Source organism: Caretta caretta, chromosome 12 (assembly GCF_965140235.1).
Source record: "Caretta caretta isolate rCarCar2 chromosome 12, rCarCar1.hap1, whole genome shotgun sequence".
NCBI classification, from domain to species: Eukaryota; Metazoa; Chordata; order Testudines; family Cheloniidae; genus Caretta; species Caretta caretta.
Genome location: NC_134217.1, coordinates 12,811,455 through 12,830,712, shown reverse-complemented (window position 1 = coordinate 12,830,712; position 19,258 = coordinate 12,811,455). Strand labels below are relative to the sequence as shown.

Below are 19,258 nucleotides of genomic sequence, written 5' to 3'. Positions count from 1 at the left end.
CGCCCGCTCCCCTGGGGCGCCCCCTAGCCCACGCAAGGGGTGACAGCCAAGTGGCCGCGGCCCGCGGGGATACCCTGGGGCGGGGCCGCCGCCGCCCGCCCCGGCCCAGGCCGCACCCCCCCCCAGCCCGCCAGCCGAAGGAGCCCCGACCCCAAGAGGCGCCCGGTTCCGGGTCGCTCCGGGGCAGGAACCCCGGCTCCTCACCTCTCGGCCAGGGTGGCGGGCAGCGCCGGCGCCGCGGCCCCGCAGCGGAAACAGGCGGCTGGGCCGGGCTCTATTGGCCCTTATCGCCCGCATGCCCCCTCCGCTTCCGGACTCCTCGGCAACGGCGCGGCGTTCCGCCTTCCCATGAGAGTGACAGCCGGAAGGACTAATGAGAGGGCGATGGAAAAAAGGAAACCGAAGCTACTAACCAATCAGAAATTGAGAATGGGGACTGGCTGGGACTTCTAAGAACAGGGGCGCTTGGGAAATGTAGTCCTCCCTCGTGGTGCCTCTGGACCAAGCGCAGGTACAGAGAGGGACGCTGCTCTCTCCTTTCATATTTTCTCTCGTCCTTTTTTCTTTCCCTTTCTACTTTTCCTCTGTCCTCGTCTTTCTCCCTTTTCTCTCCTATTTTTCCTTTTTTATTTTCACGTTCTCGTCTTTATGCCTTCTTTTTACTCCTTTATCTTTTTTCCTTTCTCTCCCTGTCCTTTCATTGTTGCCTATTTCTTTCGCCTCTTCCTAACCATTAGAAAGTGTCAGGCTCTACCATTGCAACATGATTCATCTGTGTTCGTGCCTGCAGCAATTGCTTCCCCATTCGTTGTTCGCGTAGGACTGGAGGGTGTAAAAAGGGGGGTGATTTTTACATTTTCAGCGCTTCTGCAAATCACTTAAAACTTCTGCACTGCAAGATCGCGTTTGCAGCCTTTGACCCAGAGGTTTTCAGATGCATTCATTTAAACAGAAAATATTATCCTTTACCGAGAGGTATTTCGCTGCAGGAATGCACAGAGTGAGGACGGGAGATGAAACGTAAGCGGGGAGGGGGGATTTCTTTTTCTTGTGGCAACGGTGTGAATTTCTGTATACGTGCCATTGTCACGAGCACACGCACACAAAAGTTGATGGCCCGGCGTTGTTGGACGGGGACCACGGCTCTAGGAGAATTACTAGGGTTTTCAGAGCTGCAGGGAAACTGTAATGCAACCATAGCAAAAATTGATTTTTAGTCCCCTCATAACCTGTGCACACGGATGTTCCCTGTGCTGAAAGCAACTCCCTACCCCAAAATGTTGCAGCCACAGATGTTCAATTCTTTGCTCCCTTCTCTGGAAAATACCCACGTTTTTATGTGAGCAGTTTTCAAAACGCCACACGTGTCAAAGGCCCCTTTTCGGTGAAGAAATCGCCTTCTTATAACTCATAAAGAGCATTAGCAGCAGCAGCGATCAGAGAGAGGAATCAATAAAAAAACCCTGGAGATCTGAATCCTTTGCCAGGCTTGCTGGAAGGAAAAGATTGTCAAACCCCAGACCCCATCGCCCTCTCTCTGCATCCGAGAGAGTTAAACGTCACAAGAAAACAAACTGGGGGGAAGACATGTTCCCTTCGCGAGTTCAGTGAGACCTGCTGGGGCTGGAAACCTTTTGCTGGTGACACATTCTGTCAGTCCCATTGAGTTTGAAATGGGGCGAGGTGTGTGTGGGGGGGGTGACACTGTATGGAAGTAGTCGGACATCACTGCTGTTGGAGGAACCGGTGCTTGTTTGGGGGGCGCGCAGTATCACTTCTAAACGCGCACCGCATGTACGCATAGCTATGGTCTAAGACATTGCCAAGAGGGTTCTCAGAGAGAGCGCTAGATAACCTCAACATAGGGGTTGCTAGTAGCTCCCCTATAACACAAGTGGGGTACATAGTCACATGTCCCACTGTCCCACCCACCCTAAACAGATTTCCAAATAAATAAAGAGGAACCTTCTCCATCTCTTCCCTTCACACCCGCCCCCCAAAAAGGAAAACACACTGGGCTGACATATGAGAAAACCCAACACCCGGGTCCTGGCTCCTTTTTCCATCCCTAAAGCAGCCAGGGTTTTCGAAGTAAAAATCGGTCGCGTGAACCTCCACTTTCCTTATCCGCGACTTCTCTCTGCTCAGCACAGAGCGTAAATTAAACTTTACGGTTCATCTACTACATTGAAAGGCAATCGAGATTCCTTACTCCCATCGCAGCCGCTTTGGATCTTCCAAGAGCAAACAAATTTAAGCAAAAAATTCTCCAGCCGACCTGGTCCGAGGGTAATTAGAACAGGAGAAGGTGCCAGTAAATAATTCAAATGCAGCCTATTTTGGAAAGGCACCAGGAGCTTTGAAAGCGATCCAGGTAAGAGCAGCACTTGACATCCCTCCTCCCTCCCCGTACGTGTATTTAGCTGGAGTTGTTGGGAAGAACGGGTGAAGGGCAGAGCCCACAAATTGCAGGGAAAGCGGCTTGCCTTAGCGCGGGGGGAGGAGGGAGTGAGAGAGAAGAGAATAAATCGGGATATGTTCCTGTTGGGAAATATATCTGGTGGAATCAAAAGAGATTACATCCTCTGATCGGCAGGGATTTATCCCAGTTCATATGGTTTTAATCTGCTTTCGCTTCTACCCTTTTATGAGTTTCAGAGAGAGAGAGAGAGAGAGAATACCTGGTTTATTCTTCTAGATCCGCTGGTAAACTCTCATTTTGAAGGCTTTCTAGCCACCCCTCTCTCATCCCCCAGCCCTCTTTCCTCCCCTGTCCTTCTTCCCCTCCTTCCGGGACTGGCGCTGAGAAAATAAATGCTTACATTTTCCTACAATGAGAAATCACAGCTTAATAATTCATCAAAAAAAAAAAAAAAAAAAAAAAAAACATCCCGCAACCCCTCACCCAGAAACATCGTATTTGGAAATATCCTCTGATCCCTTCTTATCTGTGGAAGGGAGGGAGACGAGGGCCACTTTTCGGGCTGCAAATCTGGACAGCATTTCACATTTCCCTTAAAATTGCAACAGGTACCTTCTCTGGGGCGCGTTCTGGGACCGAGGTGAAATGACAGCGTTTTTAAACAGTGGGGGGAGACAAATATAAATCAGATGATATTACATATTGTGTGGATACACACACACCCAGCCAGAAGTGGGAGAATCTAGAAACGATGTGTTGCCATATTTAAAAAAAAAAAAAAAAAAAAAAAACCTCCCCCATCCCTAGCCGCTAAACATAATTTTCCTGTTGCAAATAAATTTTTCTTTTTTAAAATTGAAAATATATTTTAGGCACCGCCCCCCCCCTTCCCTCGTCCTTTTAAGGGATCGGATCAAATTATATACTGGCCGGGGGGCGGGGGGAGGAAGGGAATGGGGGCAGAGCGTGAGGGGGGGGAGAATGGATAATAAATCTTATTAAATATATATTTTTTCATAAACTGATTGGCTTGCATTCCAGTGCAGCCCGGGCCATAAATCAAGAGGGAAATGTGATGGCTCCACACGGTATTTAGCAAATGAAGAAAGTTGGAGCTGATCTTCAATGGCTTGGATGTGATTGCCATCCAGGGGCCGGCGCACTTGAGCCTAAGAGCTGGGGAAGAGCGAGAGAGGGAGAGGGAGAGAGGCTCTCCTGCTGGTTGGGTTTGGTTGTGGCAAGCCCCGCAGGGTCCTGCCATTTCTTCCACTGACAACACCCCGGGAAGGAGGAGCTTCCCCCCGCGCGCCGCGCAGAAGGCGTCAGAACCCTCAATTTCCAACTTAGCATCTTGGCAGGACCTTTCGCAAAAGCCAAACACAGATCTCGAAAAAAGCCTCTCAGTCCAAAGGCGACAACCACCACCAGCAACAACCGGGGGGGGGGGGGGCAAAAAAAGCGCAGCCCCGCTAGGCGAGCGAGCTGAGCGAGAAGCGGCAGCCGCAGGGAACCAGAAGCCAGGTGCTGGGGGGCTGCTGTCGCCGCTGCTAATCCGCCAGCTGCCCCACCTGGCCATAGGGCTTGGGGGGGGAGGGGGGGAAGTCACCTAGAAAAATCAAAGCGAGCGGCAGCTCCTGGCTATTCTGCTGCCCGTGTATATGTATGTGCTTGGCCATGTCGTATCCTCAGGGTTACTTGTACCAGCCATCCGCTTCCTTGGCTCTCTACTCCTGCCCGGCTTACAGTACCAGCGTGATCGCGGGACCCAGGACCGATGAACTTGGGAGATCTTCCTCGGGCTCCGCTTTCTCGCCTTACGCCGGATCTACCGCCTTCACCGCCCCTTCTCCGGGTTACAACTCCCACCTCCAGTACGGCACAGACCCGGCAGCCGCCGCCGCCTTCACTTCGTACGTGGTAAGAGCAACAATGATCGGCGGCAAGCCCGGCTAGCCAGACCTCGAGCGAGCAGGGCTGGTTTGGGTTCCACTGGGGAGCCCTGCAGAGGCCAGGGGGGATGGAAAGCACGTTGCTAGCATCCCCTGGCAACTTTCTCTCTCTCCTTCCCCCCCCCCCCACCCCCCTCGGTATTTGTCCACACTGTTGCCAGATCAAAAGTGTCTCGGGTGAGGGTGGGGTTCTAGCAAAGAAGTATTATAGGGATCATGAATGCAAATATTGTGTTTTCAGTTAAGGGGACGCACACACCAAACAGCCAATGCAAAGAAAACCTTGGACTAATGGAGTTTGGTTTTGTTTTTAAATAATCGGTGGGATACCGCCTCTCATTTTATGTTATTTTATTTTTTTACATGGGTGGATCAGCCTGGGAAGCAGGCTGATCCACCCATGTAAGTTTCTTCGGCACAATCTTCATTAGGCTTCCCAAACACTGCAAAGCCGTAATCCCATCTCTGCAATCCGATTTGGAAGCATTAATAACAACAACAAAAACGATACGGCGTGGCCGTGTGCTGCTCCCCCCCCCCCCCCCCCGGTTTAATATATTTTCAGCGTAGAAGTAAATTTGTGTTTATTTGGGGGGCCCCGTCTGGGGGGGTATTTTTGTTTCTTTTTTAAAGAAAAACACGTTAGTCTGGTTTTGGTTTTGTTTTTTCCCCTCACCAAAAGCAAGTCTGGCTGCAGCGAAAAACCCTGCGGCCCTTTAGAAAAACAACAGTTGCCCATCTCCGCTCACCCAGCGTGGGTTTCGGCCGCGTTTAGCGGAGTTTCCCCTGCTTTCTCTTTTCCAGCGAGTGCCTCCATTGCGGGGGAGGGAACCGAGCTGGTGCGGTGGTTGTGGGAAAGGTTATGTTCAATTAGACAGTGGGAAAAGCAATTGGTTGCTGCTTAGCACAATAATATGTCAGGGCAGAAATGGATTGTCAGGTTCGCGTTTCTTTACAAGTCAGAAACTTGGCTAGTGCTGGGGGAGGGGGGGGGATGAATGAAGAACAGTCGCTGCCCTTCGCAGTTCTGCCCTTTGGGCTAACGTGTGCAGATTTGATAAAACAGATGTGCTCCGGAGCCTTTGTGTGTCTGTTGCATATAGAGACACATGCACCAAGAAAAAAAAAGTTCTAGGCCATTTTCCCTTTCTGTTTGAAACAGCTCAGTGGGGGGAAAGCCCAGGCTTGACTGCTCCAATCTAGGAACGGCCTCTGGGATTTTCCTGTTCTCCAAACTTTAATTTGGGGAGCGAGTAATCGTTTGGGCTCTTCCCCCATTTTGTTGCCCTTTGTGTCACTGTTGGTTGTGTCGTGACAGTTGCGCTGCTCCCGACCTCACTGTCCGCTCTGTGCCCGCTTCCCCCCGACCCCCTCTCCAGGGCTCACCCTACGACCACACACCAGGTATGGCAGGTTCCCTGGGGTACCATCCCTACGCGGCGCCCCTGGGCTCCTACCCCTATGGAGATCCAGCCTACCGAAAAAATGCCACCCGGGATGCCACCGCCACCCTCAAGGCCTGGCTGAACGAGCACCGCAAGAACCCCTACCCCACCAAGGGCGAGAAGATCATGCTGGCCATCATCACCAAAATGACCCTCACCCAGGTCTCCACCTGGTTCGCCAACGCCCGGAGGAGGCTCAAAAAGGAGAATAAAATGACCTGGACCCCCAGGAATCGGAGCGAGGACGAGGAAGAAGAGGAGAATATCGACCTCGAGAAAAACGACGAGGATGAGCCCCAGAAGCTGGAGGAAAAAGGCGACCCGGAGGCTCCCGAGACAGGTAGGAGGGATTGGGAAGAGGGAGAGCACACCCCAGCTGGGCTGCTGGCGCCTGGGGGGATTGTTCTGGCCTGGCGGCCTCTGCAGCCAGCTGCCTCGGTGGAGCAAGGGGAGATCGCTGCGGGGCAGCGGGTGTTTCTGCTGGGCATGGCCTTGTGGCCTCTTTCCCCCCCCCCCCTCCCGCCAGCCCCACTGAGCCGCAGCTCGGAGGCCAGGGCGGAAAGTCACCTGCCAGCTGTGGAGAGTTGTGTGCGCGCAGAGGGACATGGCAGCCCGGGGATGCCCCTTTCATTCCCTCTGCTCCGGGTGGATGGGGGGAGAACTTGGGCTCAGGATCCGGAGCCCTCGCAAACTTTCTGTGGCGCTCCTCTTCCCCCCTTTGCACACAGGAGGAGGAGACGAGCAGAAGGCAGCCCCAGGCTGCGAGCGGCTGCAGGAACCCCATTCCCCGGCGGGCCAGGAGGCCGAGGGGGGCCTGAGTGACTCGGATTGTAAAGAGCCTCCGGAGGAGAGGCTGGAGGGGAGGCCGGGCCCCCCCAAAGCGGCCGGCCCTGCGGCCTTGGTGCAGTGCCCGGCCGGCCGGATCCTGCAGCAGGCGGCTGGCGGCGAGGAGATCCAGCACCAGTACCGGCCCCCTTCGGCAGCCGCGGCCGCCTCCCACCCGGGAGAGCTGCACCCCATCACCCCCTCCAGCAACAGCACGTCGGTGATCCACTCGCCGCAGCAGGCTGCCCTCGCCAAACCCAAACTCTGGTCCCTGGCCGAGATCGCCACCTCCGCGGACAAATCGAAAGAGAGCAGCAGCGAGGTGTCTCCGGGAGCGGGGCCGACCCAGGGCCCTCCCTTGGCCGGGAGCAGCACCTCGCATTCCCCGTCGCGGTCCCCCTCCTCCCAGTGCCCTTTTCCTAACAGCGCCGTCCTCTCCCGGTCCCTTTACTACGCGTCTCCGTTTTACCCGGGCTACACGAACTATAGCACTTTTGGGCACCTTCACAGCCACGCTGGCACCAACCCGGCAGCCGGAGCCCCCAGCAGCCATTTCAATGGATTAAACCAGACTATTTTAAACAGAGCAGAAACCTTGGCTAAAGAAACTAAAATGATCAGAAGCCAATCCCAAGTAGATCTTTGCAAAGACTCACCTTACGAACTGAAGAAAGGTATGTCCAACATTTAATATTGGCTTCTTCTCCGATAACTCCCCCTGGGACTTTGGGTTTTTTTAATTTATTTAATACTTTGGCCGTTATTTTTCCACTACCAAGAGAAAAAATAAAACAAAACAAAAAATCAAAGACACGCGCCTAGTCAAAAGTTTATAGTTCATAGGAAATGGCTGAGTATAAAAGAACTCAGAAATGTCTTAATCAACTGAAAACAAAACAAAAATTACACACAAAAGGAGAAAGATTTGTATTAAATCTTATTCTGTATATTTAATGTAGCTTTTTGTATTTAAATTGATAATACAGTATCTTTGAAGTAACTTATGAAATCAAGACACCTGTACAGGCATTAATGTGGTTTTCCCGTAATATAAATATATACATTTGTGTCTTTTCCCGAATTGTTTCATAGTTTTAAAATATATATATATATTATATATACACACACACAAGTTTATTTTAACTCTTTTGCCGCCTATTGATTTTTTCCCCCTTGGGTGTGAGCTAAAGTATAATAAATTAATAAAGGAAATAAGTATAACCTATTAGATTTTAAAAACCAAACCTGCAGTCGCCATTGTTAAATGCATATATTTTAATTAAAAGAAGGTTTTAACAGAATCAAACCCACTTGTTTTTGCACGAGAAAATACATACATAACTGGTGACAAAAATAACTTTTTAAATGCTCCTTTGTTTAAAAGTGAGGTTTAATTTAGAACATTAAATGCCTGAAACTGATTTCCAAAGTAAGAGAGGATTTCTAAACATGGGAATCTTTAACAAGAGCACCTAATTGTTGTGGTAATTTAGGCTAATTTGAGGGAAGAAATAGTCAAAGAATGAAAGGATAGTGTAGGAGATAAAATGAAGATGAGATGTATTTATGAGTGAGAGATTAAATAAGGATATATATATATATATATATATATATATACATACTAGAAACACCAAATCGAAGTACAGTACCATCTTTTAACCTAATTACTTCCAATCAGTGTCGTGTTTTATGCAAAGTAATCAGCTGGTGAACTTTGCTAATGAGTTCGATTTTATGCCAGATTTAGCCCTTATTACTATTTCAAAGGTGCTGCAGAGTTATTAAGAAGAGAGCCGGGGAATACACATTAAGATATACACTAGGGGAAAGATCCCCCCTCCCTCAATTCATTCCCTCCCCCCACGAATTTTGCATTGATATATTTGGTTAATTTGATTAAATTAGTGCTTCATCGCCGCTGCATATTGCAAGCATTGATAGGATTTGTAAATCTGTCTGTCCGGAGATTACCATATATAACTGGAGGTTGAGGGTCGGATTGGAATGTTTCCCCACATTCACAGGTAGGTGTCACACTTGTCCTGAATTTCAAACCTACCCACTTTGAAACTGGTGCTAAAAAGGGGGGGGGGGGGCGAGAATCAAAACCTAATCAAGGAGCCTTCAAATACACAAGTCCACTATACTATACGACTCGAAAACAAAGGAAGATAGATTTCAGCTTTACTAGATACAAATTGGGCCAGGAAAGTTTAATGCTCTGTTACCAGTTTAGGAATTTTATCCTCTCTCTTTTGTAAATTTAAAAAAAGCAGCAGCAATTTTAACCATTTTTTTAAAAAAATCTGTTGTGTCGATCACTTTAAAACCAAAGTAAAATAATAATAATAATAAAAAAGGAAATCTATAGGCAAATTAGATATTCTACATTAATTGAAGCCTGCACTTCAAACTACCTCCCACAGGTATTTCAGGTTCTCAAATCTTGACTTTCCCTGCCTTTGCAATGAACTAAGCGGTGTGTTTCATTCCAGAGCAAATTTTTTAATGTTCAAAAACTGTTACATCACAAAGCTCTAGGAACAAATTTGCTCTATTCACATCGGATTTTCTGGGTGTCCGTTGTATAGGAACATATCAGTGACATTAAATTGGACTGGGATATATCTGGTACCATTTAAACAGAAGAGTACTGAAACACCCATTTGATTTTTTAAATTTTTTTTTACAAGCCAGATAATTGTTTTGTAATCGCTTCAACTTTGTCAGAGCTATTTATTAGCTGTAACAGGTTTATTCATGCATATTTACATTTTACGGGATATTAAATAGTAGTTTGTATATTATGTTTTAAAAATACAGTAAATGTTCACTTGCTATACCATCTTTGTCGATAATCTGGTTTAAAGTCAAAATTGTTTCAAGCCGAAAGTGTAAATAATCAAATATTCATGGGATAATAGTATGTTATTTTGTCACTTTATAAATTATAAATGATTTTTAAAAAAAACAATTGAATTCCACAATCGGATCATTTATTTACACTGGGGAAAAAATTATACTGAGCTGCTTTTGGGGGGTTGGGAGGAGGTTGAGAAGAAATCAAATTTATTTCTCACCCGCCTTGTTTAAATTAGGCGAAAGTTTTTTGCGGTAAATGAACTGAAAACCAGTGACATCAGTTCCTGGCATCATATTGCCCTTTTTAAAAAATCACTTAGTATTTTATAAAACCTAGTCTCTCCGAGCACTTTTATTAAAGATGGAGATAATATTTTGTTGAACCCTACGTTAAAAAGTCCAAAGGGCTCATTGGAATAGGAAAGTTGATAATCCCACACAAGGGTGCTTTAGAGACAACAGGTTATACAGTTAAACAAGCATTCCTAAAATTAATCCTTTGTACTTTTGTATTTAGCGATGGATTTTTTTAAAAAATGTCACTATATACACCTTTCCCCCAGATGCTCTTTCTACCTCTGAAAAACAACTTTGAGAATAAGTTTAGGAACCTCGTTTGTTAAAAAAAACAAGTTCCTTATAATAAGGCGTATTTTGAATAAGTCTATTAGCAATATCAATAGGGTTTTCGTTTGATGTATAAATTCCTAAGGGAACGAATCCAATTCCTCTAGGTTAAAGCTATTCAGCTTGTCGCCTATATTTACCTAGTTAAGTCTTAACTAAGATTGTAGATCGTCAATTTAATAAAAATTCTGCGCTTCCCTCTTATCCCTTTCCTGTATGAAATCTTAGATGTAATTGTTCTGGTCTTAAAATTTCAGCATCGTTATTTTTCTAATTAAAGAGCAGTAAAGGAGCTTTTTCTTCTTCTTCTTTTTTTTTTTAAAGCAGCATTAATATATTTTGACAAGTTGAAATGACCTCCCAATTTTGCAACTCAGATGTTACTTTTATGAGGTCTCTTTAAATTGAAATACCTTATTTTGGGGTCAGCTTCTTCACAGAGTGCTGGCGCAGTGTTCTGTGGTTAATACCTAAAAATCCACCAATGACTTTTGAAATATCTTACCCGGTTTATAAATATTACCGGTATAATGTAACATGATTGTTTACATAAGGCTGGTATACACAGCCACACACACTTGTATGTATATGCATAGTGTATTCATACGAGTTTGACTGTATTTTTGTTATGATAAACAAATTAGCTTTAACTGTTCGATGCAGATATTTAAAACTAGGTTTTATTTTCTTGCTGCAGAGTATTTAAGTAACTGGTTTAAACGCGGAGTAGATGGAAAGCTTGGAATGACAACAAGGGTTCTCCCAAGACTGGTTTCAGGGTGATTTTTTTTTAAACATACATATGTATGTTTAAATACAGTCAGTATGAGGCAGTTCACTCAATATTTTGAAGGGGTTCCCTGACAGATTTCTCAAACTGGATGATTTCTTTGATAGGAAAGCTTGGCATTTTCTCCAGCCTGCATCACTCTGATTGTGCTCTGAAATGTCAGTGTTGTCACAGAATCAGTGTAATATAGACACAATAATGTAACTCTTGAGCCTCGCCTGCAAAGTGGGGCGACTGGCCCAGTGAAATGGACATACCATGGCAGGAGGATGTTTGAGGGCGACTTGTATTATCAAAGGTTTCAGAGTAGCAGCCCTGTTAGTCTGTATCCCCAAAAAGAACAGGAGGACTTGTGACACCTTAGAGACTAACAAATTTATTTGAGCATAAGCTTTCGTGGGCTATAGCTCACTTCATCGGATGCATACCGTGGAAAACAAAGCAGTCGTTGGCAGAGGGCATTTTCTTCAAAGCTAAATCACATCACGATGCTGTATCATTTGTAATCTTTAATTGTGCTACCTTTATAAATTCAGGTGCATCTAACACGTGCATCTAGGTCCACCCAAATCCTTCAAGTCTTTTTGGCAACAAGGATACACACAAATTTAAAATAGTAATAGGGTTTTAAATAATAATAATGAAACCTAATACCGATAGCCTGATATTTTAAAATTCGAGACCAGTCCAGGCAGTCAGTTCCTAGTGCTGGCAGGGTGCAGGAAAAAAACCAAACTCATCCCTCCAACCCAACTAAGACTGCCCAGGAAGCAGGGTCTCAGATGCTTCCCTTTAATGCCTCTGTGCTTGCGCGTTCCCGTGTTCTCCCACAGACATGGGTCCAGCTAAGGGTGAGGGAAACGCCGTTTCGCTGGGAGAAGGGATGCGGTTTTATGCTCGGCTGTAGGACCCAGGCAGATTAGGCGATTGGAGGGTGTATTTTATAGAGCTGTTCCATGTGAAACAAGCCTATAAACACACAGCACTCTTCAGTAACACGCTGCTGGCCAGGTAAAAGCATATCGAACAGCAAGTCAGAGGTGCTGCAAACTCTCCGGTAAATTTAAAAAGACTCGCTCTTTGGGTTTCAAATTAATTCTCATTCAAACCAGACTTCCCCATCCCCACCCCTCAGTGGCGTCGGCTTCTTCCTCTGCGGCGGCACCTTTACCGCAAGGACAGGGGCAAGAAGATTAAGCTCGGCAAGATCTCCAGCAGGAGCGACTTAAATTCGCCCAACTTTGCCGGAAGTTGGGCTGGGCCCCACCCGCGTCCTCCGGGCTCCAAGTTGCGCCCTGAGGGGAATTCGGAACCACGCCGGAGCCGAAGGTCGCTGCGGGGTTCGCACCGCGAGTCAGCGGCCGCTGCGGGGCTGGGCTGCGCGGCCTGAAAAGGAAGGGCTCCGCCGCCCGCGGAAGGAGGCAGAGCCGCTCGGAGCCCGGTCCTGCTCTCACCACGGTCAGCGGCAACGCTCCCGTCAGCTCCAACAGGAGCAGGATCCAGTCCACGGGCTCGTGCGACTTCCCCATTGTGGGCGGGGGGAGATTTGTGACAGGGGCCCCGCTGCCCCGGGACAGGCACACAGGCCGCGGGTGAGGGCAGGGCAATCGCACCCACTGAGGGAGTGTGTGAAGCCGTCCCAGAGACTGGGGTACGACTTGCGCCTCTCTACGAGTGCACTGACGTCTCCCGTCCTCAGCTGCAGGACGCTAGGAACAGAATTGGCCAAGACCTCAAGCAATAAAAATGAGTGCCGTGATGGGCAGGTAACCCATGGAGGTTAGAGGTGTTAAAAACGGTTGGTAAAGCAGCGCCACTGCGGGTCATTTCCAACGTGGAAACAGGTGTCATTACAATGCGTTTAGGGGTAGGGGGGAGAAACTCTCCTAGAAATGCAGCGCGGACCCGAGAACTGCCCTGGATGCTGAAGTCCTGGAGCTGCCTCGTTCAAGGGGAGCAGAAAGTTCGCTTTGATTTTTAACCTCACCTAACCCGGTGGGTGGGTGTGGGGGTGTGTGTGTGTATGAGAGAGAGAGACTCTAGGCTCCAACGAGAGGGGCTTTCCCATCTGGCAGCTGTCCTCTATAATTCGGGGCGGGGGGAGGGTCTTCCCCTCACAACTCTACAGCATATTTGGAAATGAAGACAGCGTCCAAAGCAAAGGAGCCACTGACCTGTTCGGGCTTAGGGAGCCTCCTCCCACCTGTCGAAAGCGAAGTACCCCCCTAGCGTGCGATCTCATCCTCCAGCGAACACCCCGGAGTTCGCTTTCATCGAACACAGTGTCTGAAGCATAATTAGGAAGGGAGTGGACGCAGAGATGTACTTTGGATGACAGGCCTGGCAAACAAGGGTAAGGTAACACTAAGCAATCATGAGACCCCAGCGGCCATATTTTTTCCATGGCAAATACTCACTTGTTAAGGCCATTAGGAAAATTAACAAGAAAAAACCCCAGGGATGGAGGAGGCCTCTATTCTTGCTGAGAGGACCTGGATGGAAAAGATCCAAGGCTACCTCACCCGAGAGTCAGTTGGGATTGAAATGCTCCTTTTCCCTCCCCAAAATAAAGTTCAGCTTTTCAGTGAGAGTCAGTCACTGACTCTGATTATCCTGCTGGTTCCTCCCACGTTTGAAATAGAAGACAAACCTTAATTCTGATCCACACACACCCAACTGCTTTCCCTAAAATGGCTGCTTTTTCAATTGTCTCTATTAATTATATAAAATGTCCTTGCCATCTAGCATACCAAATACTACAGTAATCGCTCTCACAGTAACAGAACATAGCTTTCTATGGAAGGCATATTTTGATATAAGTGGCTTACAGAGTTATTTTTACCCCCTCCTTTCTTCTAGTAAGATGATCTAAACAGAATATTTTCTAGTCATGCCTAAAAACGACTTCCAAACTTTTCTAGAGCAAGGAAATGCACTTGGTCAGCAGGTTTAAAAGGCGATTAAAAATAAATTTAGCCTTCATTTCGGAAGCAAAGGAACCATTGTTTAAAACCGATTCCCCGCCTCTCCCAAAATGTGGCCAGTATAAATGTTTAAAAACAAAAAAACAAACAAAAACCACACACCCAGCAACCCACAAACCCCATAAGAATCGGCTTGATAGAAGATAGGCTGCAAAAAAGGAGTTTACATAGGTCAAAAAGTAGAGAAGCTCAAACGAGACGCTGTAAATGCCAGCCAGACACCCAACACCACAACTCAATCAGCTGATTGCGGACAGCTTGGCTATTTAATCATGCAGCTCGGTTCTGTTGACAAACAGAGCGCTATGCTGTTAATTATTGTTTTTACGCAGATGTAGAAGTCAGGTTTCTTACGTCCGGCTTTGCATTAACAAACCACCAGAGAAACATACTCGAGTCAGCCTGGTCTCTAGCGCAGAATCGAATTCAGCACAGAAAGTGTAAAGAGATCTCTCCCCCTCCCTTTCCCCTTTTTATAGGACTTGCTTAGATTATTAGTAAGGACATCTGTGGCTGGCAGTGGAACAAGTGTTACCAAAAACAGAACCGGCTGTTTTTCCAAATGAGCAATATGTTAATTCCTCAACCCCCCCCCCCTCCCCCGGTTTCTTTAAAACCTGGCACAAATACATCAATAGCGGAGAATAAGGAGCCTTTGCAGAGAACAAGTGGCAGTTTTAAATTTACCTTTTGTGTGTGCCTCAGATGCAATCTTGAGGCATTTTTCGTCCTCTCTCCCACAGAAAAAGAGCGTTAATCTGCCCTATCTTGGGACCCAAAAGAATTGGAGTGGAGTGGATATTCACTGAAATCACATAGGGGAATAAGGGTCTTGCTTTATTGAATCATCAAATCCCAGGAATGAAGCTTTTAATTAATTATGGGTGCTAAAAATTCAGGCCAGCTGTTTCTTTTTACTTGGCTCCGACAAAGACAAAGTCTATGCCGAGATCTTCTAAATCACATTCACTATAAATCATTCCCTCTCAATGATACTTCTAGCCACGAAATGAACCTGTAACTGACAGATGGTTTATTGTCCCCCTGCATTCCTCTACCCTGTACCTAGCCAGGATTTTTAAAAATAATTTGTCCAAGCAAGTTCTTGACTATTAATGATCCAGCTCTTAAAATGCCCTCTCTCCCCTCGTTTAAAAAAACCCAAACCCTGCTTTACAAATATTTATGAATAAATACTTGTCTGGGTGAAGTGAGAGAGGGCAATTACACAGCCGACTGCTACTTTAAATAGATTGTGAGAGTAGCTTAGCTATAAAAACAAACAAAAGTAACAGAAAACAAACAACACCTCCCTGGGTTTCCCTAAATCTCGGAGTTCTACTCCTGGGTAAAGGCTGCACGTGATTCTTGCAGCTGTTTGAGGGTTCATCAGAAAGCTCCTGCCCAGTAACAAAATCCCTGCGTTAAACCAGACAGCTCCTATTAATAAGCACTGCATTTTCCAGACTAATATACACTCTGCGTGACGTCTCCTTCCCCTGCTAACTCTTCTGATTTTTGAGAGCCAGCTCCCCTCTTGTTGAAAGGGAGCCGTTCCGCAGACACGTAGGGCCCAATCCTGCAGAGGCTTACCCGGGGGAGGACTGCAGAATCGGTCTCGTACAGCACATGACCGAGCTAAGATTTACTTCACTTTAGCAGAAAGGAACGAACCCCACGCCTCGACATGCACGTTAAGCGCGGCTGCCAACAATTCATACCCACGCCACTGTCACCCAGCAGCCCGGTTCGTTAAGGGAAAAGTTACCGCACCAGCGAGGCGGCACGGTAGCAAACGGTGACCCCATCCAACGCTACCCGACTAATTCGGTTCCATCCGAGAGAGAGAAATTCGATTCAGCTTTATAGACAGAATCTATTTGCATCGAGTCATTCACCACTAACCCACGACTGGAGATCTCCCCTTTCGCTCGAAACGTATTTGGTTTCGATAAGTTTGATTACGTTATTCACTAGTTTTACCTTATTTAAATCACGTTATTGAATAGTTACATTATTTCACGGGACACAGCTCTATGTATTTGCTGGCAATACAGGCGCAACATTTCTTTCAAACCTGCTATTGCTCCTCCCTGTGTTACAGTGTACAAGGGACCAGTAACAGGCTCTGATCCTTTCGGAGCCAGCATTGCCCATGATCGCAGGGACCAATGTTGCGTGCTAAAGGAAAGCAGGATCTGGCCCATACGACCCAATCCTGCAGTCAAGGAAGTCCATGCCAGCACCCTCTGGGACTCCCAGGGGCGCAGGATGGGGACCATAGTTTCTAAAATATTGTTCATTTCGAACCGCTGAGATTCCACTGGGGCTTTCGCAGGGTTCTCAAAACGGGCTAAATCACTAACCAACCTATTGTTGGTTTGTTTTGAAAAGGAAATTGGACTCGGAGATTTGGAAAGCGTTTCCAGACCATAATTACCAGCAACCAGCGTTTTGAACTAATTTTTTAGCGACCCCAATCTATCAGATGACTTCTCTCATTCTGATTTTATATACAAGTTTTAAAACATTCTGGAGACAATTAGCTGATTTTTGTAACTTGTGTTTATATACATGTATATACACACACACTACAAGTATTCGTTTGGCCTACAGGTATATTGCCACCCCCAGAAAATACTCCAGGAAACAGCAGCACTTGGCTGTAGATAGTCTCTTTGAGGGTGGTAGATTTGTTTAATTGTCTTAATTGCCTCAGATGAAAGCAATCTGTATTATTTTTACGGTTTACAGAAACACCTAAGAGGCAGCCAAATGATTATTTAACTGAGTTTTCATTTGCTTCCGTTCAAAATGTACAACGGTTCTACAAACAGGCTGAGAAGCGAAGGACAAAGTCTGCTCTTTCTGGTGGCACTAATTTAAGGAAGCTGTTCCTTCGTTTTCTGTTGGCTAACTCTTTTTCCCTATTACCCCCCCCCTTTTTTTTTTAAAAAAAATGAGCAGGTTTGCTGGATTTCCAGTGGCAGAGCCATGTGTAAGCGAGCAAGACAAGTAAAGATCCAGACTTAATGTTCTGTACGTTGACTCCATTGATTTAAAATAAATAAATGCCTTGTGTTTGGAAAGCCTTCAGTGTTTTTTGATTGACAGTATACCTCATGCCAGGGAACTCTAGTGGTTTGATAGACTACTTGTAAAAGCTTCAGAAATCAGTTCGCCCCCGAATACCAGAAAATAAATGTCCTCACCACACCGTTACTCATCTGTTATAATTAGAGCATGTTGGAACTTGCAAGGAGTGTTCTGAGAACAGGTCTGCTTGGTTGATGCAGGTTATTGTGGAATAATCGTCCCTCTTCTCTTCGTTTGTGTTGGTTTCTGTAGACATTAAAAAGGTGTTTTGGTTTACGAGCATCTTTGCAGACACTGTTTGCTGACTTTCACCTGTTCCGCGGTATTACTTTCAAATCTCTTTTGCCTCCCACCTTCACTTCAGGGGATCCTAAAAGTCACCCTCATCTGACATAAACTGGTATATTTTGTCCAGACACCTCTTTCCCAATGAAGTTGACCTATCTGCGTAAAGCAAACCACAGAACTCCCCACGCTCATGCGTGATGGAAATAACTTTAAATGTGCACTTATTTAATTGGATCAGGTCCCTAGATAAAAGAGATAAACGGGCTCCCAGTTTGCCAAGTTATTTTCAGAGGCATGCAGTGATGTGTGGAAGGAAAGTTAATGAAGAGGAGAAGAGACACACTGTACTTAAAATACCTTGGGTCTAGACTCGTTGAGAGGACGCCTACCCTTTACCACTTCTGAGCAGAGTAATTATTTGCCGCTTATTAGGACAAGTGGTGTTTGGAGAAGGGGAATCAGCAACACCCTTTGTTAAACTATTGGAACCTAGCACCTTGCACGTGTTAACTCGCTTCCCTTCAGCTGTAGTTGAGCGTTCTATTGATATGGAATCACGAAACCCTGCGGTTTTTCTAATAGAGTAATTGCTCCAGGCAATTAGTCTACCTTAGCTTACGTGGGGAAGGGATTTGCTTCAACAGGCAATTTATACCCCCACCCCCTTGACTCCCTTTAAAGCTGTCTTTGCTTGTTTCTTCTCCATGTTCTACATCCTTATGCATGAGCCATTAACAGACGGTTATTGATACAAACATAGTTTGGGTTGCTAACGGCCTTCCAAAACAAATTCTCCGGCTGAATGCCAATGTCTGCATGTTGGCTGGTGACAGCTGATTAGTGAAATGATTTACGGCCAAGCTTTTTTTTTTTAAAAAAAAGGATGATACCGTCAAAGGCAGCAATTTGGAAAAAAGATAAGACTGCACACCCTCAAGGCTTTCCACTGGAAAGCCACCCAACACATCTAAACCTACGCTACAAATACCTGAAACACTCAAGGAATCAATTGGTCGCAGATTAAAAACAGTCTCGATTACGGCTTTCCCGGGTAATCTGTTACTCCTGACAACAGCAGCCTCTAGATTTATGCAGCCACCCCTCACCTGTCCTCCTGGCTCCCACGGAATATATTTCACAGCGGTCTAGCAGGGATACATTTGCGGTCTTGCTACCGCTTCCCCAGAACAAGGGGATGAGATTGAGCCCGGGCCCTGCCACGCACAAGGTCATCCGACGTCATTGGAGTGGGAGACAGCCCTCCTTTTTGTTTCAAGACCTTTTTAATGCTCATTAATTGATTTTAAAAAGCCCCCCCTAACCCCCCCGTTAGCTCTTCTTCATAAAGAAAGCTTTTGCTCTGCAATAAAGTAAGAGACTTTGATCCCAGATCATCCTCTTAGGCCTTTCCAGCTGAAATCAGCGGAGAAACTATGTGGAGTTATTGTTCGCACTTGCTGCACTTCTGATTCAGAAAGGGCTGATTTATTAGCTTGTCAAGGGAAGCATTGTTCAGGAAGGCAATCAAAAAGCACTTACCTAGCTAAACTAAAATTACTGCCTTTTCAGTGGCTAATTTGTATAACTCCCATGGAGGAACTTGGGAAGTGTTTGATGAGGCATAAAATGATGATTAATGAATTTATTGGCCTGCTGCTCATCAAATAGGAGTAGTATATCTTTCCTCTATTGGACGTGGGGTCTAATGCTACATGTCTGTGTAAAGCAAGTCCAATATGATCTCCGTTTTAGCCCCCTTTTAACCCACATGACCTGAAGAATATCTCCGTGTAACAGAGGCAACATCAGGGGAGTGCACAGACAAAGGGCCTGTTTGATAAAATGGTAAACGAGAAATGTGAGGAAAGTTGCTGGAGGGATGGATCTGCTCAGTTTTCGGCTTTTCAATCACTTTGACTACTGAAGTGGGAAGAATGTAGAAACTAGATAAGGTGTGAGAAGGGGGGCGG

General features: G+C 46.3%; 1 protein-coding gene across 2 annotated transcripts; it reads left to right on the top strand.

The window, feature by feature from the left end:
- The first annotated feature begins 440 nt into the window (after positions 1 to 440).
- IRX5 (iroquois homeobox 5) lies at positions 441 to 10,803 on the top strand. Of its 2 annotated transcripts, XM_048870812.2 has the most exons (4): positions 441 to 511; positions 4,112 to 4,339; positions 5,751 to 6,156; positions 6,545 to 10,803. In XM_048870812.2, the coding sequence occupies exons 3-4, from the start codon at positions 5,778 to 5,780 to the stop codon at positions 7,330 to 7,332; spliced, it is 1,167 nt and encodes a 388-aa protein (XP_048726769.1). In that variant the 5' UTR covers positions 441 to 511; positions 4,112 to 4,339; positions 5,751 to 5,777; the 3' UTR covers positions 7,333 to 10,803. The 2 variants fall into 2 exon arrangements, with proteins under 2 accessions (XP_048726769.1, XP_048726768.1); XM_048870811.2 differs by lacking the exon at positions 441 to 511 and having other exon boundaries at positions 3,982 to 4,339.
- Positions 10,804 to 19,258: the final 8,455 nt, after the last annotated feature.